Source organism: Ambystoma mexicanum, chromosome 1p (assembly GCF_040938575.1).
Source record: "Ambystoma mexicanum isolate Mex_15411 chromosome 1p, UKY_AmexF1_1, whole genome shotgun sequence".
NCBI lineage: Eukaryota > Metazoa > Chordata > Amphibia > Caudata > Ambystomatidae > Ambystoma > Ambystoma mexicanum.
In genome coordinates, this window is record NC_090921.1 from 1096605634 (window position 1) to 1096632297 (window position 26664).

Here is a 26664-nt window from a genome sequence, read left to right on the forward strand (position 1 = left end):
CTTCTAAATGCAACTTTCACAGAGGATCTTGGGCACACTTCTAAATTCCATTTACCAGAGAGGCTATTGGGCACATTTCTAAAATTCAAGGAGAGGCTATAGGGCACACTTTCTAAATGCAACTTTCACATGCTAACATTCACAATTCCATCTAGATGGGGCGCAGGCCAATATTCACAAGTCCATCTAGGAGCGGACATGCTAACATTCACAATTCCATCTAAGAGTGGACATGCTAATATTTCACATTTCTATCTAGGTGTGGACATGCTAACAATTCTATCTAAGAGTGGGCATGCTAACTTTCTCAATTCCATCTAAGAGTGGGCATGCTAACATTTCTCAATTCCATCCAGGTGCGGACATGCTAACTTTCACAATTCCATCTAAGAGTGGGCATGCTAACATTTCACATTTCTATCTAGGTGCGGACATGCTAATATTATGGCAGTCTATGTTATTTGGGGGTAAAATAGAGTGGCATGGGCTTTCTGGAGTGGAGTGATTGCTCTACTCCCCACCCATCCCACACTCACGGTTTTGGTGGTGTCTGTTAGCTGCTGGCTTCCTTGGCGTCCCCTGCGGACACCTGCAGACACATCTTGGAGCCGCCTCTGTTGGAGCCGCCCTTGGCCTTGGGGCCCTTAGCCGCTGGGGGCTGCCGGGCAGAGGGCTGCCCTGGGAGAACCAGTGATAAAGGACGAGGGGCCTATCAGAGGGGGGGGTGGGAGGGATGGGACCATGAGGAGATTTTAGAGGAGGGGAAGGGGGGACCGACTCACCTGCTCCTGGAGGTATTGCTCCTCTTCAGTGAGGTCATATACGTCTGTAGAAGGGGGAAACAGCCTAGGAATTTTGACCCTAGGGTCATCCTGGGGCCATTCTCTTTTTTTTTGGGTGTGGGTGGGTTTTGGTTCCCCAAAAACCTTTCCATTTTCTCCATACAAGAATGGAGTCTTTCAAGGGTCTCATGGGGGACCCCTGAATAGTCTAGAGGGGGGAAATCAGTGTTTTCACCTTCAAAACGCTTAGAACGCTCCCACAACGTCGAAGAAAGGTTTCCGTCGCCATCTGAAAAGCCCTCCGGTAGTTCCGAAGTGCCCTTACATGAAAGGGGCAGTTCCTGGCTACTCTTATGCTTTTTCGGCGTTTCTATAGCTTTTTGTGCGGTATTCGACGTTTGTTTCGTCGTCCGCTTACGTGTGTCTTCGGAAACAATTCTCGGCAGGCTCTCGACAACAAGTTTGTCAGTAGAGGACTCTGGTGTCGACGTTGCCTGCGTTACGCGTTGTTCCTCGACGGCCGCTCTATGGAGCGTTACGTCGGATGACCCCCCTGCTCTCCTGTTCCCCCCACCCCCTGCTCATGCCCGTGTCTGTCTCCTGTTCTCCCTACCCCCCGCTCATGCCCCGTGTCTCTCTCCTGTTGCCCCCACCCCCTGGTCATGCCCCGTGTCTGTCTCCTGTACGCCCCACCCCCCGCTCATGCCCCGTGTCTTCCTCCTGTTCCCTCCCACCCCCTGCTCATGCCCCGTGTCTTCCTCTTGTCACCCCCTCCTATGATGCCCCTTGTTGACCTCTTGTTCCCCCCACCTCCCGCTCATGCCCCGTGTCTCCCTTCTTCCCCCCCCACCCCCTGCTCATGCCCCGTGTCTCCCTTCTTTCCCCCTCGACCCCTGCTCATGCCCCGTGTCTGCTCTGTTGGAACAGGGCAGACACGGGGCATGAGCGGGGGTGGGGGCCCCACCTTGCCCTACCCCCGCTTATGCCCCGTGTCTCTCCTGTTCACTCTCACCCCCGCTCATGCTCCGTGTCTGTCTCCCTCCTTTTCCCCCCGCTCATGGCTCGAGTCCCCCCTGTTCACCCCCACCCCCCGCTCATGCCCTGTGTCTGCTCTGTTGGAACAGGGCAGACACGGGGCATGAGCGGAGGTGGGGGCCCCACCTTGCCCTACCCCCGCTCATGCCCCGTGTCTCTCCTGTTCACCCCCACCCCCGCTCATGCTCCGTGTCTGTCTCCCTCCTTTTCCCCCCGCTCATGGTTCGTGTCTCCAATGTTCACAAACACCCTCTCCCTCCCGCCCACCCCCCGCTCATGCCCCGTGTGTTTCTCCCTCTCTCCCTCCCACCCCCCGCTCATGCCCCGTGTGTCTCTCCCTCCCTCCCATCGTCGCGAATAGGTCAATCTGGGGATTGCCCCATCGTCGGAATAGGAGATCCACTTGATCCTGCCGCAGCTCCCACTCGTGTCACGAGCGCAGCTCCCTGCTGAGTGAGTGGGTGATGGTGTTCTTTATTCCTGCCAGATGGAAGGGTACCAGAAACATCCATTGGGCGACGGCCCAGTGCCACAGATCCTGCGCTTCCTTGGATAGGGCTGGGGATCTGGTGTCCCCTGCTTCCGGATGTAGAACATCGTGGTGGTGTTGTCGGTGAAGACCCTCCCCACCTTGCCTTTGAGGGACGGAAGGAACGACCTGAGGGCCCAGAACACAGCTCGGAGGTCCAGGACATTGATGTGTAGTGACCTCTCCTCCAGGAGCCAAAGGCCTCTTGCATGGAGATCTCCGTTGTGCGCTCCCCATCCCTCCAGGGAGGTGTCCGTCGTCACCGTTTCCTGATGTGCCGGGGTATGGAAGTCCATGCCCACTGCAAGATGCGCGCGGGTGCCCCACCACTGGATCGCTTGGCGGAAAGTCTAGTTGCGTGAGATCCTGTCTTCGAAACTGCCCGCCGCTTCATCCAACGGGCGTAGAGGAACTCTTGCAGTGGTCGCATCCGCAGCCTGCACAGGCGCACGAGGTAGATGCACGAAGACACCATGCCGTGTAGGGACTTGATGGACCTCACCCTTGTCGCGTCCATGGTCAACAGCCGGTGTACCTTGCCCAGGATGGCCTTCGTCCTTTCCTCCGACGGTGAAGCCAATTGCGCCACTGTGTCGAGTCTGGCTCCCAGGAACAGGGCGACTTGCGACGGTACCAAGTGGGATTTCGCGAAGTTGATCGAGAATCCCAGGTCTGTGAGCAGTTGGTCGGTCTTCGCTGTGTGATCGACGGCGAGTTCCCTTGACTTTGCTCGGATGAGCCAATCGTCCAGGTAGGGGTAGACGTGGATCCCCTGCAGGCGCAGCCGCGCTGCCACCGGTGCCAGGCACTTGGTGAACACCCTGGGTGCCGACTTCAATCCAAAGGGGAGTGCCTTGAACTGATAGTTCCGCCCCTGGACCACGAATCGTAGGAATTTGCGATGTCCCTTTAGAATGAGGATGTGAAAGTAGGCATCCTCCAAGTCCAGCGACGATAGAAAAATCGCCTTCCTCCAGCTGTCCCAGCACATGCTGGAGGGTGACCATCTGGAATTTCTGAGACTTGATGTACTTGTTCAGACGACAAAGGTCCAGGATAGGTCGCCAACCGCCGGTCTTCTTCTGGACGAGGAAGTACCGCGAGTACACTCCAGAGCCCCAGAACCTTTTTTGGAACGAGTTCTATGGCTCCCTTTCTTAGCATCGCTCGTACCTCCAGAAGTAGTTGTGGGACGTGGTTTTCCTTCCTGGCCACGGGTGGTATGCGGGGGCACCTTCTCTGAAATTCCAGGGTGTGCCCACGGGCCAGGGCATCCAGCACCCAACGGTCGGTGGAGATGGACTCCCACATGCTGACGAATTTCGCCAGCTGGCTTCCCACCGGGGTGCTCGGATGGGGGCCCGACGCCACGGCCGGTTCAGTCCTGTTTCGTCAAGGCCTTGCTGCCTTAGCCTCCTTGGTGACGACGCGATCCTCCTGTCTTGCCGCGTCCTCTGTAGGCTTCCTGCGACGAGGAGCGGGGGGGCCGCTTGGTGGTACGACGAGGAACCGCCGCCGAATCCTTTGGAGGCACCTTGCTTGCCTCTGGAGTTTCGAAAGGACGGCCGTCGTTGTTGAAAAACAGCCAAGGCCCGAGCCATCTCGGTGTCCGACTTGATGGCCTGCAGTGACTCGTCCACTGTCTTGCCGAACAGGTCGTTTCCGTCGAAGGGCATGTCCAGAACCCTGGTCTCCACGTCCTGGCGGAAGTCGGTGGCCTTAAGCCAACCGTGCCGGCCAAGGCATACGCTGTTGCCCATCTGACGAAAGCCGGTGTCGGCGGTGTCTATGGCCACCGTAATGGCGTGGTCTGAAACCACCTCACCTTCCTGTAGGATTTCTAGGGCCTCAGCCCTCTTGTCATCCAGGAGGAAGTCGAGCAGGGGAGTGATCTTGAACCACAGCTCCCTGTCGTAGCGTGGCAGGATCGCGAGGGTGTTGGCCGCTTTAATAGTCGTCGCCCCCGACGAGATGACCCGATGTCTCATGGCGTCCAGCTTCTTCCCCTCGCCATCTGACAAGGATGCTGAAGTTAAAGCCGTCGCCCCCACCGCTTTCTTCTTGGCCGCCGCGGAGACCACTGAATCTGGGGGCGGCTGTGCCCTGAGGCACATAGGGGTGGAGTCCGGGACCCGGTACCACTTCTCGTACCGTTCTCTCTTAGCAGGGTCCCGTGGTTGGGTTCTTCAGGAGCACCAGCCCCTCGTCCCAGATGTATTCCAGCAACGGGACTGTGAGAACAGTCTTCCTCTTGGCCTCCCGCCATTGGTAGAGGAAACCTTCCTTCTTCTGTTCTTCGGGGCAGAGCTGGAAGAGCTCAGATGCCCTGGCGATCATGGTGTGGAAGGAGCCAATTTTGTCGGGGCGGGGGTGAGCGGGTGGTGATGGGAGGTCCATTCCGTCATCCCCACCGTCGTCATCCGTCGTCGCCGTCTCCGTTCCCATCTCATCCCTCGGTGAAGGGGAAGGAGGTGATGGCTGAGAAGGCTGTGAAGGCTGGAAAGGAGGAGGGGGATGGATTCTCCTCCGCTTGCTCGGTGGGCTTCCCGACAGTCCAGGCTCCGCTGGATCGTCCGCTGGGGGTGAGGAGAACCTTGTCCTTATCTCCGTACACAAGGCCTGAATAGCCATCAAGATTGCTCCTGAGTTGTCTTGTGGTATAGGCACCGGTTGCGACGGGAGCGACGGTTGGGGAGTAGGATCCTCCGTCTCCTACACGGTCCGCGGCTCCTCGTCGGCACCACCGTCGCTTTCTTCGTCCGCCTCGTCGGGATCCCTCCCGTAGGACCGGACCGGACCTCCTCGAACTTCTTGTCCGGGATCTTTGCGACGCCAGCCAGCTCATCTTCAGAGGTGGTATCTGTGTCCGTAATGTCTACCGTGCCCCCCCCCCTCTTTCTCTGCCTGGGGTTTCACAAGGTCTTATCGATAGGCTGAAAAGAGGATTCCCTCCGTGGTGGCAGGGAAACTCTAGGCCCGGAGGTCATCTCCAAGGGGATAGCCTCCTCTGCTTTGCCAGGGCCGCCACGACTCCCTCCATTAAGGCCTTAGCCGGGTGAATCAGGGCCTTCGCGACTTTGTGCGCGCCTGAGGTCTTCACCTTGGGGGGCGGGTCGCTGCCTCGCTCCCCCTCGGCTGCCGCCGTCTGGTCCGACCGGGACTTCTATCGTGTTTCCTTTGTCCTGGGCCATGTCCACGCGGAGTATACCTCCAAGATATTCCGGAATCCTCCAAGAAGCGAACTCGACAAAAATTGGCCCTTGAGGGGCGTAGGAAAATCCGAAACGGGTCCCCGTTGAGGGGATGTAGAAGCGGTGGAACTTGAGGCTCGATTGACTGAAAAAATGAGAGTAAACTCTTTGAAAAATCGCAAAACGCAGTAAAAGCTTGAGAGCTATAGCACGAGGACTCCCAACACTTGAACGTGGGGTAAAAATCTGAAGATGGCTGCCAGAGGAGGGGCTTAGGTAGAGGGCAGTCATTGGCTGGGGGCAGTTATTGGTTATTAGGAGAAAGACAGTTCAGAAACTAAACTGAAACTGATTTTTCTTTACCGAGGATTCCCAGCCTGACGTAGGGGAATATTCATGAGCATGTGAATCCATGCCAGTCCCCATGCCGGAGAATAGCACAGTTGGATACATCTGACTATCCACCTAGAGATGGCATTTTTAGAGATGCAATCTCCTTCTCTGCCTGGCGCTATGGAGACAAACAGTAATCTGTCTTTCTTAGCGATCTGGTCTTGTCTACGTAGTAGAGGACCACCCACCTCATATCTAGTGTGTGGAGTTTTACCTCAGCAGAGCTTTTTGGTTCTTGGAAGAAAGCCGGTAGCTCAATAGACTGGTTAACATGGAATTTGGAAATGAACTCAGGTGAGAACCTAGGGTGAGTCCTTATGTATAGTAAAGAAAAGATCCTGCACTGACAGAGCTTGAATTTCACTGACCCTTCTTATGGAGGTGATGGCTACTAAGAAGGCAGTTTTATAAGTCAGGTGTTTAAGACTAGACTTGTACATCGGCTAGAATGGGGGACCCATGAGCTTAGCGAGTACCGCGTTTAGGTCCCAAGCTGGCGGTTGGTTAGAAATTGAAGGGTGGAGTCTTTTTACCTCCTCCATGAATGCCTTGATGACAAGTACCTTCCACCATGAGACTTTATTCCGGGAAGTGGTGTAGGCTGACAAAGGTGGACAAAGGTGGACTTTTAGGGAGATGAACACTAACCCTATATCTAGAAGGTGGAGCATGTAGGTAAGAATTTCAGATGGAGTACAATCAATGGGATTGATTTGCTTATTCTGGCACCAAATTACGAACCGTTTCCATTTAGCATAGTAACAGTGCCTAGTGTTTGGGTTTCTTGATTCTTTCAAGATATCCATGCATCTCTGTGGTAGATTGAGATGCCCGAACTCTACGACTTCAGGAGCCATGCTGCCAAGTTCATAGAGTGTGGTTGTGGGTGCACTGTTAGTCCTTTGTGCTGGGTGAGTAGGTTGTACTGGCATGGGAGTTTGATGAGTTCGCATATCGCCAGTCTGCGCAGATGTGGATACCATGGCTGTCTTGCCCACATAGGAGCAACAAGGATCAGCATCATCGGTTCCTTGTCTAACTTGTTCACCACCTTCCTCACGAGAGAAGTCGAGGGGGGAAAAGCGTAAGCAAACTTCCCTGACCAGTTCATCCATAGGGCGTTCCCCTTGGAGCCTGGCTGGGGGAACCTGGACGCGAAGTCTGGGCATTGACGATTTTCGCTTGTTACGAATAGGTCTATAGTTGGAAAACCACACAGAGAAAATAGATTTTCTACGACCTCTTAGTGTAGACCCCACTTGTCTTTCTCTGGCAGGAGTCTGCTAGAGCATTGAGTTCCCCTGCAACATGTTGTGATGATAGGAGCATCTTCCGTCTGAGTGCCCCTTTCCAGATTTATTTTCTGTGCAAGTCTGGATAGATTTGGAGAACATGTCCCCCTTTGTTTGTTGATATAACACATTTCTGTGGTGCTGTCTGTTAGGATCTGCACCCACAGGCTTTTTTAAATGGGGTTTGAATGCTTGAAGGGCTTTGAACACTGCCATAGGTTCTAGCACATTGATGTGGTTCTGATCTGCAGAGTGAGACCACAGACCCTCCGCTGTGCGGTGAAGGTAGTGAGCCCCCCACCCTGCCAGTGAGGCATCTGTTGTGACCACTGCCTGTATCTGTGGATCGTAGAAGGGTTTCCCCTTGGTCAGATTCTCTCTTGTACACCAGCGAAGATTTTGTACCAGTGTTGGCGAAACGACCACTAGATCGTCCCACTGGCCGCTTGCCTGAGACCATTGTTTCGTCAATCATTCCTGTATGCACGCGCGGGGAACCAGGTAAATGCAAGATGCCATCATGCCTATTAAACACATTGCTTTGCGTACCCTTATCTGGCGACCGGTCTGATAATGTGGCATTTGCAGTAACAAGTTCTTTATCCTTTCTTCTGAGGGAAAGACCAACCCTTCCTCTGTGTTTAGGATAGCTCCTAAGAACTGTTTTGAGGTGCTGGGCACCAGGCTTGATTTTTTCTCGTTGATTGAGAAGCCCAATTGAAAGAGGAGGTTGATAGTTGTTCGGATGTTTTGTCTGCAAATCAGAGGCGATTCCCCCGTTATGAGCCAGTTGTCCAAGTAAGAGTACACTGCAATTGCCTCCCTGCGCAGGTGCCCTGCCACCACCGCCAGTACCTTGGTGAATACCCTTGGAGCCGAGGGTATTCCGAAGGGCAGTACCTTGAATTGGTAGTGCTGGTTCGCTTTTTTGAAACACAAGAATCTTCTGTGTGCTGGGAACATTGAAATATGAAAATAGGCATCTTTCATATCCAGTGTTGCCATGTAATCCCCCTTTTTTTTTTATAAGCGGGATTACCTCTTGTAGCGTGGTCATGCAGAACTTTTGTGGCTTGACATACTTGTTTGCAGGCCTCAAATCTAATACGGGACGCATTGTTAGATCTTTTTTGGGCACAAGGAAGTAAGTTGAATAGATACCCTTGTTTACCTGGTTGGCTGGGACCACTTCTATGGCATTCTTTAATAGAAGCGCTGTTATTTCCTCTAGAAGGATCCGTTGATGTTCTTCTGAGTGGACCTTCGGTCTCGGGGGGTGATCGCGAGATTGTTAAAGAAGTTCTACACAGTAGCCCCCTGCTACCGTGGACAGCATCCATCTGTCTGAGCTGATACCCTCCCATGCGAGGGTGAAGTTGGAAATGTGTCCTCCTACTGGAGATGCATGGGAGGTACCTGGAGCGGAATGTCACTTGCTCTGAGGTGGGGTGCCACCTCGAGCTTGGCCCCTGCCCCGAGTTCCACAACCTCTTCTTTGTCCTCGTGGATAGCCTTGAAAGGGTAGTCCTTGGTTGTTGCCATAGGAACCCTGGCCTTGGTTGTATCCTGACCCCCTCTGAGAATTTTGGCCCTGAAAGCGACGAAAATTGCAGTTACCTCTCTGTCCCGTGGGCTTGTTCGTGAGCTGGTCTAAAGACTTAAGAGTGTCGTATTTATCTTTACCAGTTTTCAGTGTGTCCTCTACAGCCTTGCCAAAGAGTACATCTGCTTCCACCGGCGTATTAATTAAGGTGGCCTGTGTCACTGGCCTGAAGCCTGATTGGCGAAGCCATGCGCGTCGTTTTATGATAGTGCCCTCTGCGATGACTCTACCTGCATTGTCCGCCGCGTCAAAATGTGACTTTAGGAGGCAGGTAGACACCGCTATACCGTCTGCTGCCAACTGGGCTAATTGAGACTTAAGTGGCTCCGGTGCGGATGAGAGTAATGCAGAAACCTGCTCCCACTTGTGGCAGTTGTAGCTTGCCAAGAGTGTAGGATTATTTGTGATTCTTGTTTGGCAGGCCACAGAAGAGGTTACCTGCCTGCCCATTGCATACATTTTCTTGCTCTCCTTATCCGAAGGAGCCTCGGAGGAAGCAAGGGGAGTGCCTGCTCTTTTACATGTGGTGGTAACCACCAAAGAGTCTGGTCTTAACTGGCCTCTTATGTATAGGGGGTCAGAAGGTGCAGGTCTGAAAGGTTTCTCCACACGCGGGTTTACGGCCTGTGTGAGGTTAGGTGCCTCTCAAGAAGGTTGGATTCTGCGTTGCACAGACTTTAACAGTGGAATAAATTGTCCTACTGTTTTCTTATCTCCCAACAATTGCTCAGCGAAGTCTCTGTCTTCTACAACTTCTTGTGTGTCTATGCGGAAATGTTCTGCCGCTTTAGTTAGGACTTCGTTGAGATGGGGTTGATTGTCTACGGGGGAATCTCCCACTGGAGGGTCTTGATTAATGGGTGAACCTATGGAATACATGTTTGCCTCCTGGTCCGGCTCCTCATCGTCCCCATAATAAAGTTCATCTAAGTCCTCATCAATAATTTGAGGGTCAGATGATCGACAAACGAAAGGTGATCCTGTTCTTCTGGATGGACTTCAGGGTCATATAGATCTATAACCTTGCCCTGATCTGGGGCATCAGAAGGAGCCCTCTTGGACGGGGGTTGAGAGACAGAGGGTTGAGAGCCTGAAGGGGCTGAGGTGGGCGGGGTGGCCTGAAAACTTTGAAGATAAATCAGGATTCTTTTCAAAGAAATTTGCCATGAAGGTCATTCTTCACATGACTCGGTCGATGTCCTGCGAAGACCAATCCTTCGAACTTGGAATTACAATTCCGGGCTCCGAGTCGAGAATACCCAAGTTCTCATTAGTAGGAGGAATAGGCCTAGGCCAAGAGTCTTTAGGTTTCCCTATTGGCTTGGATAAGATACCCTTTTGTGAAGAACTCTCCCTAGTAGGGCTTTTGTCTCTATGGGTGTTCTTAGAGGGTGTCTTATGGCGTTTTTCCCCACCCTGGGGCCCAGAGGAGTGTGTAACTGACTTTTTGGGGCCTGACGTCTTACCAGATGAAGAACATCGAATTTCGGATGTCGGGATCGAGGTTTCGTCTGCAGACTAACAACCTTCGGACAGTGTTTTCCGTGCGACACCCTTATCGGCAATCAACGACGTCTTAGTCTTGTCAAGCAGCGATCTGGAACAAGATTCCCCCAGAGGACCGGGATTCGGTGGACCATTCACGGGGTGTCGAACGTTGCCGGCTATTCGACTCATCTATCGAATGTCGACTGGGGCTTGTGTGTTTTGTGGTGTGTGCCCTTGGAGCACTTCCGCCGCCGGGTGTAGTCCCCACAACATGAGCGTCGGCCTGTCCTACGGGGTCGGGGGCTTGCGCTTGGGTAGCTAAAGCTACTCCAGTGCCCTCGCCATCCGAAAGTGCGGCATCGCTGCCATCGCTGAAGGCTCCTTCTATCTCCATGGCCTCCAGTTGCCTGGACAAGTGGGCCCAGTGCTTAGTGGAATGGTCCTTCAACGTCTAAGCAGATTCCATAAGCCTCAGAAATATGGATATCTGAGGATTCGTATCGCAGAGACCCTTTCTCTCTGGCCATGCGTAGAATTAAGTCCCTCTCCCGGCAGTTTAGGAGCTTGGCAAGGGTGGTACGAGTAGGAGCCCCCAGCTTGGGGACTGCGGCCAGAACGCGGTGCACTCTCTCTACCAGGAAGTAATGCGATCATTTAAATGGGTCGAACAATGTTTTCAAAGTGTTCCATCGGGCCTTTACAGGCCGCCTCCGGGATCCCAATGATGCGGATGCTGTTTCGTCAAGATGGTGATTCCAAGTCGTCACATTTACTGCAGATCTTGCTGAACTCCAGTTGCAATCGCGCTATATCACGATCATGTTTAGTGACTGTCTCCAGTCTCACCGATCCTTGTCTCCGCCTCTGTGATACAAGCCCCCTCCTTCTCCAGCTTAGACTTTAGGGACCCTATGGTTCAGATGATATCATCCAGTTTCATGTTCACTGCCATGAACTCGTTCTGCATTGCCGCAAGAAGGTGGTCGTCCCTGGTAGTGGCAGAAGCTGCCGGTTGTTCGTCATTGGGCGACGGCTCTGTGCAGCCGGGGTTTTTTGCGGGGGTGTTAGTATAGGAGTCCATCGGCCCTTTCTTTTTGGCTCCAGAGCCCTTCGTCATGTTAATTCCTTGCCGAGTATCAGCCAGACACTATTTAGAACGGGTGGGAGCAGATATGCAGTTATCCTATTGTAGGATCCTTGCTCTGATGGGTCATGTACCAGTTTTCAATCAGTGGCAGGTCAACCGAACTGTGGTTATGACATTTTCGTGGTGGATTGGAGGTCAGATAGGTTCTTTCAACAGGTCTCACGTGCACCAGATAGATGTTTTGCTGGGGTCTGCGGGAGGACCAGCCGCCTCTCTGCAAAGTACCTTCAGGGTCAAATACTTTTACAGATCCTCAGGGTTCAAGTGTATAGCTTAGCGGGCAATGACTCAGAGAGATCTCACTCACCCCACCAGGGTGTTCACGCCACACCACGCTGCAAGACACAGGACCACCTCCACCAAGGGACCACCCCTACTCCAGGAACCAGTCAATCCTCACCCAGATCACAAATCAGTGTTGGAGGTCCAGCCTCGGTACCCCGCGGTGTACGTGTCGTGCACCGGGTCTCGGCACCCCCCGGCACCTCATGAGATGTGACCACAATCCCGCACAGCAAACGCTCCAGGGTCCCCAACAAGAGTTTAAGTGTTTATGTGGCACGTTGGTTGCCTCTGTCCTATTATATGGTAATTTGTGCCAGGTCTCCGTGACCCTCTAATGTGCTCACAGGCCACTGTTGCTTAGGATGACTTTGGCGCTATAGCGTGCACAGGGCGCTGTGTGTGCTGGGTTCATGTGAATGGCTGAGCAGGCAATGTCCCACAGGGACCTCACTCATCTCACAAGGGTATTCACACCACACTGCACGGCGAGACAGAAGGCCACCGTCGCCAAGAGGGGAGGTTGGATCACCCCTCCTCCAAGGAACCAGTCAACAAGGCAGCTGGTGCCCACCAAGAAATACCGGCAAAGTTGTACTGGAAGGGGTGGTTAAGCAACACCTCCCAGCTCTGAAGCCGTCCCCACTGCAGTCAGTGGACCGTGGTTTGAAGTAGTAGGTGCATGTCCCTCAGTACAACTCAGGCACTAGTGTAGGAGCAGCCATTGCAGTACTGCCGCCGGACCCCCAGGGAAACCTCCAGGGCCCAGTGACTCATCATGATATACAGTATCTTGTGCACTATGTAGCACGCCACAGGGTGCCGTATATAGCAGGGATATTCACTGCAGCAGCACTCTTTCAATGAATGTCCCCAGCAGTGTTGCATGTACCTGTAGAGTCGGTGATTTGCGCCTGTGCTGCACTCACTCCTGACACCACTCCGGTGTCAACGCGAATATATTCTGGATCTCATATTCATCGGCAATGCAGCGTCTGCCTGTAAGTTTATGTGTAGCCACCCCACCGGGTTTCAGTCCAAGGCGTGACCCCGCCATCCGACGTGCCTAGATCACACCACCCGAATCTGCCTCTCGGCTGTAATCCTCGGGTCAGCAGCCTCGATGGCCAGAGCTCCCCTCCTCCAGCAGGGTGATCACGCCTGCCACCATAGGCGATCGTCTTTCGGCTCGGGTTTCAGCAGGATCTCGGGTATTGGACCGGGTTGTGCTGCTGCTTTCCTAGGTCAATGCTCACACTTAGGGAGTAGCTCCAGGCACCACCCTCTACACTATACATCAGGCAGTTCCTACGAAGGTGCACGAGGGAGCCGTTAGATCGCCTTTGTGTCACAGTGTCCGTAAAAAGCGCGTGTTCTGACTCTCGCCACTCCGCTTGTACACTACAGATCTTCACCAAATTCAGCCCACAGGTCCTAAGACCCCTGTCGCCGGCTGCAACCGATGTCAGATGCTTGGTTAGTTGGGCACAGCAGGATTCATTTAGTCTAAGGATGCCGTAGGGCCGGAGATCCTCAGTCAGGCAGCAATCTTGCTTGGCTGCTCAACATCACTCTGCCAAGGCTATTTTCTAAACTAAACCATTGCAATGATGCAGAGCAACCTGGGTAAGCGAAAACACGGGGTAAAGATCTGCAGACTCTGCCTATAAAATCTGTAGAAACAAAGACATATATCTGCAGTTTGAGTAGTGGCCTGTTTGCATGTTTAAAACAATGACATGCATAATCTATAAATAGAAAAAAATAGATTTAAAAAAGCAAATACATTATTAGTGTGTCTGCATTGAAATTGGAGTGAAAGCAAGCAGGGAAGCTTTACATTCCTTGTGAGGCAGCATGCCCTGAAAATCATCCACTATATATCATAATGATATTCACGGCAACATCCTATATTACAACCCTTCCATTATTTAATATGAAGCTGCACGATTTACAGAACATTATATTTGATAGTTTAGCTTTGGCTCTTCTAACCAATTTTGGCAACTGGCATGGCTCTCAACAGAATGCATGGTGTGCCGTCCTCTACTAATGATATGATATGGCATTTGTAACGCGTCTATACACAAGTGTTTCAAGGTGCGACGAGGCAAGGAAGGGGGAACAGAGGGAGGACTGAGACAACAATTTTACTAGGCCAAGTGACATTGAGATCGCACAAGTGCAAGGGAGGGTAAAAGTGCCAGGGGAAAGGGGAGGAGGCAGTGCTGTACGTGGGATCAAACAATAAAAAGAAGTGCAGCCAGCAGGTGGCAGGTGCAAGAGTAAGTGCAGACAGCAGGAGTCCAAAAGTGCAGGTAGGGGGACTGTAGGGTTACAGATACAGACCCAAGTGCAAGGGTTGCCGGGAGGCAGTGCAGGTATGCAACTGGGCGGGCAGGGACCTGGGCCCGAAATCAGAGGGTAGCCAGATGACCAGTGCAGTATCAGACAGGAGATCAGCAGGGGAGAGGAAGAGAGCAGACAGAAGCAAAGAGGAAGGTCTTGAGGGAAGCTGAAGAATGAGATCTACCACCAACTTGTTGCTTGGAGAAGCGACTGACCCTGAGGGTGTTTGAGGTGAAGGAGCGAAGAGCTTGAGTAGGAAGGCATTGAGGACTCAGGGCCCAGAAGGCCTTGTGGACAATGCAGAGGGTCGTGCACTTAACCCTTGCAGCCACTTGGAGCCAATGGAGAGATTTCAGGGCTGGAGAGATACGATCCCTGGGCTTGAGGCCAAGGACAAGTCTTGCAGTCCTGTTCTGGGCGAGTTGCAGAGGGCGGAGAGTAGAAGCAGGTAGATTTAGAAAGAGGCTGTTGCAGTAGTCCAGTCTAGAGAGGACCAGAGCTCTAGAGACAGTGAGCTTCTGTGGAAAGGAGAGGAAAGGAAGATTACCTGTGAGGAGGTGAAGTTGGTAGTTTGACTTCTTAGAGACGTCAGATGTGAGGAGAAAAGAAGAGTGTGGAGTCGAAGATGACCCAGAGGTTCTTAGCCTCACAGGTAGGAGCAGGAAGAGGGCTAGGAGAGGCCGGCCATAGAGTGATAGGAAAGGAAGGTGTGCCGATGAGGAGAATCTCTGTCTTACTGGCATTAAGGCAGAGATTGTTGGCGGCACACCACTTCTGGATAGAAGACAGTCTGAGATGAGTGAAGGGAAAAAGGTGGCAGAGAGGAGTCTGAAAATGAGTTGAGTGTCATCCGCATAGCACTGAAAGTTTCAGCAGAGAGCAGCAATGCGGTGGGCGAGAGGTGCCAGGTAGTGGTTGAACAGCCAGGGAGAGAGGTTAGGCCACTGGGGAACACCACAGGTAGAGAGTGAGATAGAGGAAAGGAAGGACCCAAGTTGGACCTGAGAGGGTCGATCAGAGAGGAACGAGGTCAGCCAGGCCAGGGCCTGATCAATGATACCCAGGTTATCACTGAGACGATGGAGCAGGATGTCATGGTTGACTGTGTCAAAGGCAGAAGAGAGATTGAATAAGATGATAGAGGAGAAGATTAGAATCAAGGTTAGAGAGCAGGTCTTCACGGATGTTCAGGAGAGCAGTTCCCATGCTTCTGGCTGCTCTGAAGCCAAACTGATGGTCATGGAGACAACCAACAGATTCAATGTGAAGATTTAACTGGGCGATGGCCAGCTTTTCCAGGAGTTTGCCAGGAAAGGAGTGATGGAGATCGGCAATAATTAGCTGGGCAGAAGGGGTTGGTTGAGGGTTTCTTGAGAAGAGGGTTCACGAGAGAGCTTCAGGAGGAAGGGAAGGCTCCATCCAATGGTGAAGGAGTGGTTGCAGAAGTCAGCCAGGGCAGGAGCGATGGTGTCAATGTGGTCCTTGATGGTTTAGGAAGAACAGGGAAGAACCTGTTTTGACGAGACTTTCATAGATCAGACTTGTCTAGAAACCTTGTTAGGGAAAAAAGAGAAAATGAAGAGAAAGAAGGAGGAGAGGTGGCCACAGGGGGGCAGAGGTAGAGGAGAGAGTAGAGGGAGGAGGAGGAAAGGACAATAGGGTTGACAGGATGTCCTGGGTTTTATAGATGAAATGAGAAGTCATGGCCACGTGCAGAGTGCCTGGGAGGGGACAAGAGAGGTAGAGACTGCAGCAGGATTGCCCAGTTCCTTGCAGATTTTAAAGAGTTTGGCTGAGTTGTTAGATGCCGCAGAGAGGCTCAGATGTGGGCTCTCTTCTTAGTGCAGACAGAGAGCGGTATTGCCTTTGGAGCAGGCGACAGGCCAGTTTGTCAGAGGATGCACAAGAAGCTAGCCATTTCCTCTCAGCCACCCTGCACTTGCGTTTAAGGGTGACAAGGTCAGAGTGACGAGCAATTTCACTTTCATGCCTCAACCACTCACAAACCATGTAGGCCCCTTTCCCCAGGCCCTCTCCACACACTGCTTGATCAGTACCCACCTCTCCCTTGGCTTTGGCATCCTCTACAACCTTGAGGAAGCGCTTGATCTGGTCCAGGGATGGGGCGCAGAAGTCCACGATGCGAATGTGGTGAAGCTGAATTCCCGGGCAGGTGTCGTGATACGGTGGGTTTCGCTCCGACAAGCTCACCAGGTGGCGGATGCCAGCCTCGTGCATGTACTCATAGTGACCTGGATGTCGTGGCATTGCCAGGCCTGCCAGCAAGTTCGGCTCCACCCATGAGAAGTTGGGCGGGTTCAAAGATTGCATTGTTCACTGGCAAAGAGAGCTAGATCCAAGAGACAATAGTTTAAAATATAGCATTAACAAAGATAAAGAAGCTGCAACACATCAATTAGAAAATTGGATTCTGACCGTTTAGATACTCTGTCGATGTATCCAAATTTCACTTGCATTTCAGTAAACTGCTTCCAACAACAATCTTTCAAAGAAAAATAAATCACCTACCTGGTTTATTGTTACTCTTCATTCATTCTTTTTCTATCTGGGACCTATTTTTATAGGTCAAAAAATATTTCTGACCCTACATTCAGAAAAATTAATGACTGAAATATGGAGCACCCAGCTACACCCAAACGCTGACTAACTCTTTCATGGAGACCAAAACTATCCCTTTCATGTATTATATAAGGAAATGAAATGCTGGTTATACTTTACTCTCCCTCTTGTTCCTTCGCTCTGCTATTTGTTACCTTTACACTTGAAGTCATACGCATTCCACTGAACGCCATGCAAAGAAATGAATAAAATATCAAATACAATTAAAAAAGTTATTTTCTGAGGGCCATTTATCTTATCCTCCATACCAAAAGCACTAGCTAGTGAGATTTGGGGGCCCTGCACCCTCACCCTGTATGTCGACAAAAAGATTTTTCAAGCGGGGGTGCACAAGGCAGGGCTTGAGGGGAGAGGGGAAAGTTCCAGTGGCAAAAGAGTGATTGCAGAAATCGGCCAAGGCTGGAGCGAGGGTGTCAATGTGGTCCTTGGTGGTTCTGGAGGAGCAGCAGAGCACCTGTTTGGACAACACTTTCATAGATCGGACTAGTCTACAAACATTGTCAGGGGTGGTAGGAGAGGCACTGGAGTAACTTTGCTGAAAATGTTGGGGGGGACATGACATTTGAATAAAAGGTGCCCCAGCAAAATGAATGCGGACAAAATGCTGTGCCATGAAAGTTGGGGGGGACAAAAACCCCTGACCCCCCCCCCCCTAAAATTACGCCCATGAGGAGAGGCGACTAGAGGGGGGCCAAGAGAGGGAGAGGAAGAGGAGAAAAGGGACAGGATGTCCTGAGTTTTAGTGATGAAGCGAGAGCCGTACAGAGGGTATGGGAGGAAACAGGAGAGGTGGAGACTGCAGAAGGATTAGCCCGCTCCTTGCAGATTTTTAAAAGTTTGGCCGTGTTGTTAGAAGCCACAGAGACACAGGCTTGAATGTGGGCTCTCTTCTTGGACAGGACAGAGTCTGTATTGCCTTTGGGGCAGGCGGCAGGCCATTTTGTCAGAGGATGCACCCGATGCCCTCCATTTCCTCTCAGCCACACTACACTTGCATTTCAGGGTGACAAGATCGGAGTCATACCAAGAGTTGCACTTGGAGGTAGGCTTCAGCCGGATTCCTCATGACAGAGGCAAGAACATCCAGAGTGTTGGAGATAGAAAGATGCAGGTTAGAGAGGGCTGTGCCTGAGTGTGAGTCAGCAACAGGTGTAGGAGGAACACAGAAAGTAGCGGTGAAGGCATCAACTGACGCATGCTTCATGGGCCGGATGACCGATAGGGTAGGTGGCAGTGTTGGGTTTGGCTTCACCTGGGGGACAGAGAGCTTCAGGTGAGAGGAGAGCAGAAAGTGGTCAGTCCAAGAGAGAGGAGTGGTGAGAGAGTTCGGAAGGGGGATGGCCGAGGAGATGAGAACCGGTGTGCTCGGCAGAGTGCGTCGGACCAGAGAGCAGAATGGAAAGAGTGTCACAGAGGTTGCGGAAGAGCCCCGAGGAGGGATTAGAAGCATCCAAGCATCCGGATGGATGTTGAGGTCTCTGAGGAGAAGTTGAGCGGTAGAGGCACTCTGAGAGGAAGAGGGCGACCTGGCCAGAGTCAGAGAAAGGTCAAGAGAGATAGAGAACCTGCAGACCAGGCATTCAAAGGAGGAGTGGGCCTGCTTAGAAATGACAGAGGCAGGGCCCCACTCTGGAAAGATCAGAGCTACTCCACCCTCTGGGATGGTTGGTTCTGGGTTCGGAGAGGATTTTGTAGCAACCAGGGAGGAGTGTGTCAAAACTCGTGACAGAGCTGGCCGAGAGCCATGTCTCGGTGAGGACATACAGGTCAAGTTCTTCAAGGGGGTGACAGATGATAGAGGAGTGTTTGCTAGCAGAGCGAGAGTGGAGAGTAGCGACGTGGATCAGGTTGCCACATTTGAAAGACTTCTGTCAAGGGGTACAGGCTTGAGGTATGCCCTGCGGAGGTGTTAGAGGGGCCCAATAGTGGCCAAAGAAGGAGAAGGCAAAGTAGCCCGAGAGGGTGAGGAGGGTGCCAGAAAGATGGTGGCAGAAGGAGGTGGCGTAGGAGCAAGAGAGGTGCTGGTAGGAGTAGCAGGAGAGGGAAAGAAGTTGGTAAGACGCGGGTGACACCTATCAAAAAGGAGGAGATTGGGCTGAGGGTCTGAGACAAAGACGGTGCCATTCAGATAGACATTAATGATGGTCTTGGAGGAGTGGAAGGAGGCCAAGAGGACTTCCCATCGAGTGCCACCATTAATGGGAGAGGGGATAAAGGAAAGAGAACAGAGACCATATGAGGGGTCCATAGGTCTGGAGAAGGAACGACAAAGAAGATGTTGGTAAGAGTCTGTCTGGAGGAAGCACTGATGTAGCTATCGGCGATAGGGAGGCCTGGGTTGGAGACCAGGATGTCCCTCTTGAACTTCTTTCTTCCTGACGTAGTGAGAGGGATAGGATGGGATATACAGTAGCAGTTAGGGGAGACGCAGAGCACCATAGAGGATGCGGGGAGGAAGTAGGAGGAGGGAGCGAAAGAAAGGAGAGGAGAGATGCACAGCCTGTGCCGTGCAATGCAGGATGTGCAGGGGGGGCGTGGTCACACAGTAGGGAAGATACAGAAGGGGCAGCCAGGTACACACAACAGTGCCAAAAGGGACCCACAGCGGGGTGGGGTCCCAGAGAGGGGAAGAGAGCCTAAAAGACACAAGATCACAGTACACAGTAACCACAGTTAGGGGAGGACCTAGAGAGTCGGAGAGAAAAAAGACATAAGATCACAGTACAATAGTAATCGCAAAAGAAAGGACCTAGAGAAACACAAAAAACACAAAGTACAGCTAACCACTGGAAGGGGAGAGCCTAGGGTTGCACAAAGCCGGAGTATGTTACGTCAGACGGTTAGGTGCAAATACACGCAAATGCCAGGAAGTTTAGTAGAAAGCAGTGGTGGCTGCTCCCACTAGATGAAAAATTATGTAGGCTGGAATGCCACCACCTATTGTCCCATCCACTCTTCATTTCTTGGCCTCCATACCCGTCACGTTGAATAGATGAAAAATTATGTTTTTTTTTTAAAGGAAAATAAATGTTCTACTTCCCCATCTGCATCTGGTATCTTGCACGAGCCTATGGCTTTCACAGGACTTTCCTTGTATCCTGGGAAATATGCCAATTTAAATCTCAGCCACCCAAAAGGATGCACTTTCCGGCTGCACTTGCAGCCGGAACCTTCCCGGTTCCCACTCACGATTAGCAACAAGACGAGGCACATTCGACTGCGCTTGCATCCTGACGGCTGGAGCCTCTATAGTTACTCGGGCTCTAGCTAAATCGCCACTAGGCCTTACCAACACTATGTACGGAGCTACCAGAACACTGACCACAAAGAATACAAAAAGTTGCACACACCATGTAGCAGATGTTGGCCTGAGAAAATGAGAACCAGGGCCCCAACACAGCTGAAGAGCTAGCACTAGGTATGGGTAAAGTAAAGAATCACACACTCGCCCTATGCACAGTGCTTCAACGACCATGCTATTAATGCGCAAACTTACACAACAGTCCACACGCAACTAGTAGTGGCAAAGACAAGATATGGAAAAACATGGAGCAGTAGATGTGGAGCACCCCACCACTGGAGGAACGCCCTCCCCATGACCAATCTATATTCACGAGAATACACTTGTTTTAATAGACCACCACATGGCATTGCATCTGTCATACAACCATCACACTGAGTTCCAGGATGCCCGATGATGACAAATTAACACACATTTGCATCACAAATTCCTACTGCATGCTCGGCTGAGAAGTTATTCCATTGGTGGTGCACTCTATACCAATTAATTCACAAACTTAATCCCAACAGAATCTGGAGGGTGTGCCACCATTTGCAATGTGTTCTATTCATTAGATCATAATTTATGGAGAGACGTATTTGCCGCAATGATTGACTACGGTCCTGTGTGAGACAACGCATCCGACTACACAGCATAGGATTTGGGGGGCATCGGTGTATGCTGGACGGACTACTAAATGTCCTGCTATAACACAATTTGATATGCATGCAACCAGTCCATGTAGGCTTAGAATGCCGACACCTGTACTTGGTGTCAATGTCGGAAGGATTTGCGAAACTTAATTTTAGTAGACAGATTGCCTTAAGAGGCAAGAAACGATTTGAGCAGGTATGAAATATTCTAGAATTACAACCTATGGGAAGACACTTCAAGGGAAATAAGAAATGAAATCAACCACAGGCAGCGCCGGCTCAAAGTGCGCTCCGACGGTGCGGCGATAGATAAGTTTGCATGACAATGAGCAGGAAGCAAAGTGCTCTTTATTTGCTATTGGTTCAACTGGTGCAGTATTCACACTTACGAAACACACAGTTTCTTTGTTAAAAGAGAGAGTTGCAAGGGAGCAGACGTGTCTCTAGTTTAATTCTCAAGCGAATGTTCATGCACAGTGTCGTGCTAAAAAACACATATTAGACCATGCTGGGTCATGCGTTTGCTGCTTCTTAGATGAAAAGAAAAACACATTTTTTTAATGGGTTTTCTCTATTAAGCAGGTGCAAAGTGTTAAAAACAAGCAAAGAGTGATGGACTGTTCTTCGATAGCTTTTTCAATACATTTTTTCTCTTAGTTTTTTCATTAGAAGAGGGATCCTCAGGGTTGTTTAAATTGGGGATCCATGAACCAAATGCACTGACTCCAGGTAGTGTCGTTATATTCTTGGGTCAGGTCATTGCATAGCCGACCAGTTTCTGTGGTAAGGGGTGATTAAACCACATTCATCAGGGCTCGAAATATGGGCCAGTAGGTAAAAGCCCTCTTCAAAAAAATGTGTTTTTCTTTTCATCTAAGAAGCAGCAAACGCATGACCCAGCATGGTCTAATATGTGTTTTTTAGCAGGACACTGTGCATGAACATTCGCTTGAGAATTAAACTAGAGACACGTCTGCTCCCTTGCAACTCTCTCTTTTAACAAAGAAACTGTGTGTTTCGTAAGTGTGAATACTGAACTGGGTAACTCACAGTAGGAAATCCCAAAACGGTCCTCCTTGTTATATATACAGTTCAACTGGTGCAGTGCCAACGTCTAATAAAGACTCACTCGTGCCTGGCACGGCCCTCAAACACAAAATACAAGAATAGCGGGGGATAAGTTGCTGTGTTTGTTCGAGTCAATTAATGAACCACGGGTCTCTTGGGTCACTAAATGATATATGATATGATATGGCATTTATAACACGCCTATACACAGGTGTTTCAAGGCACGACGAGGCAAGGGAGGGGGGACAAAGGGAGGACAGACAAACGATCATACTAGGCCAGGTGTCATTCAGATCGGGCAAGTGCATGTACAAACAAACAACAACTGAGCCCCCACTATTCTTGTATTGTGCGTTTATGGGCAGCACCCGGCAAGGGACTGGGAGAACGTTTTTTTCGGTCTGCACGCAAAGAAAAATCTTGCACAGGGCGCTGGCAGACCTGGCGCGGCACTGTCCACAGGTACAAAGTGATTGTCTTGATAATCGCCCCTCACGGGTACACGGCACCCCACATGCAGACATCCTACCTGGAGCTTCTGGACTTCAGCCGCTCTCGAGATCTGCCGGCAGTGAGGGAGTGCCACTAAGGCGTTTGTTGTGTTTGTCTGAGCTGCCTGAGAGGAGGGATATATGATATGATGCGGCATTTATAACGCACCTGTACACGTGTTTCTAGGCGGGACAAGACAAGGCGGGGGAAACAAAGGGAGGACAAAATGACAATCTTACGATCTTACTAGGCCTTGTGTCATTCAGATCGCGCAAGAGCAGGAAAGGTGGAAGTGCAGTTAACTCACAAGTTCAGCCAGCAGGTGGGTCATGAGTGCAGCAGAGAGAGGGATTGTCACAAACGCCCAAAAATCAAACCCACACCACAAAATATGCAGTTTCTCCAACAGACATAATGCAGCCATTTGCGCCGTTATGGTGAACGACCCAGGTGCTGGTTTGCAAAGCAGCAAGGCAAACATGCCATACATAATATGACGTGCCTTGTATAGCACAAGAGAGAAGACCCCAATCTCCAGGAACTAACCCAGTCACGTGCCCGTCAATGCCCAGACTTCCCCCCCCTCACCCTTGCTGCATGTCACATTCAGACCTCAAGCTCTGAAACCACGCCCAGGGTTACGAAAGGGAATGAGCAAATACAAACAATAACGCAAAACCTAAGAAAAACAATTGTGAGCACATATGGAGAAGAAAATGTCCCCGCCCCTCAAACCCTTGCGGTTGGTAAACAACCTCACAGTTTCAACGACTTTGCTCTAAGCCTGCGATTCTCCACAAACACAACCTCTAAAAGTTCATCATAGTTGCCTGGGTGAAAATAAAAGCAATAAAACATGCAGCGAGGAATGCTGCACAGCAAAACTCAGGAAAAATGTAGACACCACTTACTAATATTCGCATTCCTCTTCGGGGATTAAGACACAGTCCGCAGAATCTGGGCGGGTTCGAGGTTTTACTCGGATAAAAGCAAACCCCCCTGCACAGAAACGAACCCTCCCTCGGTCGGCCCTGCCTCGCCCGTGCTGCTCTGGCATTCCCCCAGCCTCCCCTCTGCGCATGCTAGTTCTTTCCTCGCTCCCTTGGGTCTTGCAATCATTTGATGGACCCGTCACAGCCGCAGAGAAGAACAGGGGGCAAATGGCCCTTTAGTTCTTCAGCAATGGGTGCAGGAACCTAACCTTGCCTCCGTAGTGATCTATAGTTTTCAGTTTCTGACAGTCCACCCTAAATGATCTCTGTGCAGTGTCACTGCTGCTGGAGACGAATCACTATTGGCTTTAAAGTAATGTATGTATACGATGGGCAGTGTTGGCAATGCGGTGAGCTTGTGCAGTATCAGAGATCCACAGCTTCTATTGAATTCTTGAATGTTGAGGGACAATTGCAAACCAAAAAGCTACAAGGGTAGTAGAGCAGGTTGAGTGACTGTTGCAGGGAGGCAGATTCTATGGCTTTTTTCCAATTTCTTCTAGATTCAGCATGAGTTGTGTGGCACGCCAGAAGGAGGACACAGACCCGAGGACATGTTGTCAAAGGGTTTTATTTAACTTAAAAGAAAACACCCTTCTAGCCCTACTGCTAAAACGGGAGTGCCTGTCCCTCCAAACTATATTAAAGGTGCTTGTCAACATTACAAAATAGTCCTCTGTACAAACCTCTCCTCTAAACCTGCCCTACCACTTAGCAAAAATATAAAAGAAAAACTAGGCAGTTTGCCTGCCTTCAGAGTTGTTCACCCCTATCTCTCTCTGGTTTCCAGGAATCCATATCCCTCCTGGTTCCGGATCCAAGGATTATCTGTAGAAAACAATTCACCCTAGTTTAACATTTCTTGACCCTCTGTCAAAGTTCCAAATGTTTCTCAACTTTATTTTGTAAAGTTTCAAGATCCTGAAAAGACCAAAATGTCCAAGTTGCCTTAAGTGGAGGGATATTTCCCTGATCCCTCTCCACCCTTGAATCTGTTCTTCACTTGGTTTATGGGGTGCCCTCCGGTTTCTCTGTCCCAATGACTCACTTATCTCCCCAGAGTATTAGTAACTCTCTTATTATATGCTTCTCTTGGCGTTTCAAGAGTTTCTGTGAGCTGTTTGACTGCTTACAATATTCGGGTTTCTTGGGCTCCTGTAACCATTAATGTTACTTGATTCTCTCTCTCTCATGCTCTCGGGCCTTTATGCCCCTGGTGTGGGCTTAGGGTAATCCTTCCTTCTTCCCCCCCTCGCTTCTGGAATTGGGCTAATACATCATGGTGATCTTCCTGCTAGAGAAGGAGCAGATTTTTGGTAGCAAATTGAACTTCTCGTTCTTGGTCAATTAAGAAAGAGGCCATGGAAATGGTAGTATTCTCAAAAGGGGTCGATTTTCCACTCCTTTAAGACATTGGACCTCATTACAAGGCTGGTGGTATCCGTGCCTGTAGCACAGGCACAGCTGCCGCCGGTATTGATTTTTATATGGCACCCAGGAAAGGTAAATTTCCGGGTCATTATGACCTTGCCGGACCCGGTAATTGGCCTTTTCTGGGCGCCGGTAAACATTATTCCCCATTCCCATTTGAGCCCCATAGGGCTCAATGGGAATGGGGAGGGTGGTAGCAACGGAACCGTTGTTACCGGTACCGTTGCTACCATCAAGTTCTGCTTGCGGGTGCTGGTATGGCCACCAGGTAAAACCTGATGGCTGCAAGGGAACCCGCAAGCAGAACTCCTAGTGTGGTGGTACGGTAACAATGGTGCCGGTAGAGATACCAGCGCCGTTGTTGCCTTACCGCCATACTCGTAATGAGGCCAATTGACATGAGAGATTTGAGTCTTTTGCCGTCGGACTGGCTGGGTGATTACGTAGTTTAAAGGGCCTTTTCTATCTAAGATTTAATAAGGTTCATACCATTTCAAAATCATTTCAATGTCCGAGGTTGGTAACAAAACTAAAACAAGAGTCCCCTATGGCAAAAGTCCGGATCACAGCTGGTTTATCATGTAGAGCCTTTTGATGTTCTTGGGCTGTACCTAAATGATATTTTACGATTTCCCAGACTGCAGTCATGTGAGCCTTAATTTTCTGGGCTGTCTGAGATAAAGGTAAGGTAGCCCACTTGGGTCTCGGTCGTCCCAATCCCGTGGAGAGCTGCTGTCAGGTGTGAATGGGTCAGCTCCAATACTATTGTCTGATGACATCTGGGAATGACCAGTTGTGTTCTGTGAAGGCCGTATTTCTCAGTATCTCTAAGTCTTTTTTCAAGAAAAAGAAGGGTCCAGCCTGACGTCACTCTTCCAAAATGACTGTCCCCTCAGGGGGCGTGGCCAGTGGGCTCAGCATGGAGACGTGATCCTTTTGAGCTCCCGGGCCGCCAGCGGAATATTCCAAAATCCTGAAGAAAACTGTTGAAACGGAGACGAACACTTACATCAAACAAGAGCAGACAGCCGTCGCTACAATCTGCTGAAGTTGGGAAGCATTCCACTGACCAGATCCCGAGAAATCCACGGGGAAAGAAATATCGTGACCGGCACTGGTGTGAATCCAAGATGGCCACTACGCGTCAAGTAAGAGGAGCGGTCGCAACGGACTAGCACCCTCGGAGGCAAACGGCGCTGAAGTGCGGAAACGCTGGGGAGCCCAGAGAGGTCAGAGACGCTTCGCATCGTCACTGCTGAAGCGGCCGCCGGGGGCCGGAAACGGGTGCCCCCTTGAAAACAGAAGCAGCTGGGGCGGACGAAACAATGAACGGTCAACGGGGCCGATTCCGGGATCCGGCGGCCCTGAGGTGGACGCGAGCGGGAGAGCCCTGATCCCCCGCTTGGTGACTGGAAAAGGCGACGGAGCCCAGAACACCGCCTCCCGCGCCAATACTGACACTCGCGGGCGCTCCGTATAACGTTGAGCGCCCGCTGACATCCTGCAGAGTTAAGCCAGTAAGGAGAGGGGATGGTTGGATGAAAAAGCGGGACACTGAACCAAGAAGGGCACCACATTGCGTGAGGGGTAAACGGAACACCCCACCCCCCACACGGCCTACAACACTGGCTATGCAAGGACTGTTGAAATAAGGAAGGGATACAGAGGTAGATCCTGAGATAAAGGGTACAGGCAACAAACGAGTACCCCAATACGAACTGCCAGTAAAGTAAGAAGCAACCAAGGGGAACGGGACCCAACAAGTGCAAAGGAGGCAGGGGAGGACATACGAACCCTAGAAGCGAAAGTTGGGCAAAGGAGGGAAACCCCCCCCCATCCAACTAGGCCGAACAAGACTTCCCCAGGGCAGCGCCTCAGACTGGAGCACAGACTGCGACAACCCCTATAACCGGGGGGGGGGGAGGGGAGGCGAGACCCACAAGCCAACCCATCAGCCGGCAGCACATACTGGTAGTGAAGCGCACCAAAACAAGTGCAATAGAATACAAGAGGAGGC

General features: G+C 51.1%; 1 protein-coding gene across 3 annotated transcripts in view; it reads right to left on the reverse strand.

The window, feature by feature from the left end:
• The window catches only part of DUSP23 (dual specificity phosphatase 23), a 197494-nt gene that overhangs the window by 29610 nt on the left and 141220 nt on the right, over positions 1-26664 (reverse strand). For 2 of the 3 annotated variants that reach the window (XM_069604698.1, XM_069604699.1), the window contains exon 2: positions 16153-16441. In XM_069604698.1, coding sequence (XP_069460799.1) covers positions 16153-16422 — 270 coding nt within the window. In that variant the 5' untranslated portion in view covers positions 16423-16441. Of the gene's footprint in view, positions 1-16152; positions 16442-23135; positions 23161-26664 lie in introns of those variants that run through there. The other variant, XM_069604700.1, reaches the window with a different exon arrangement.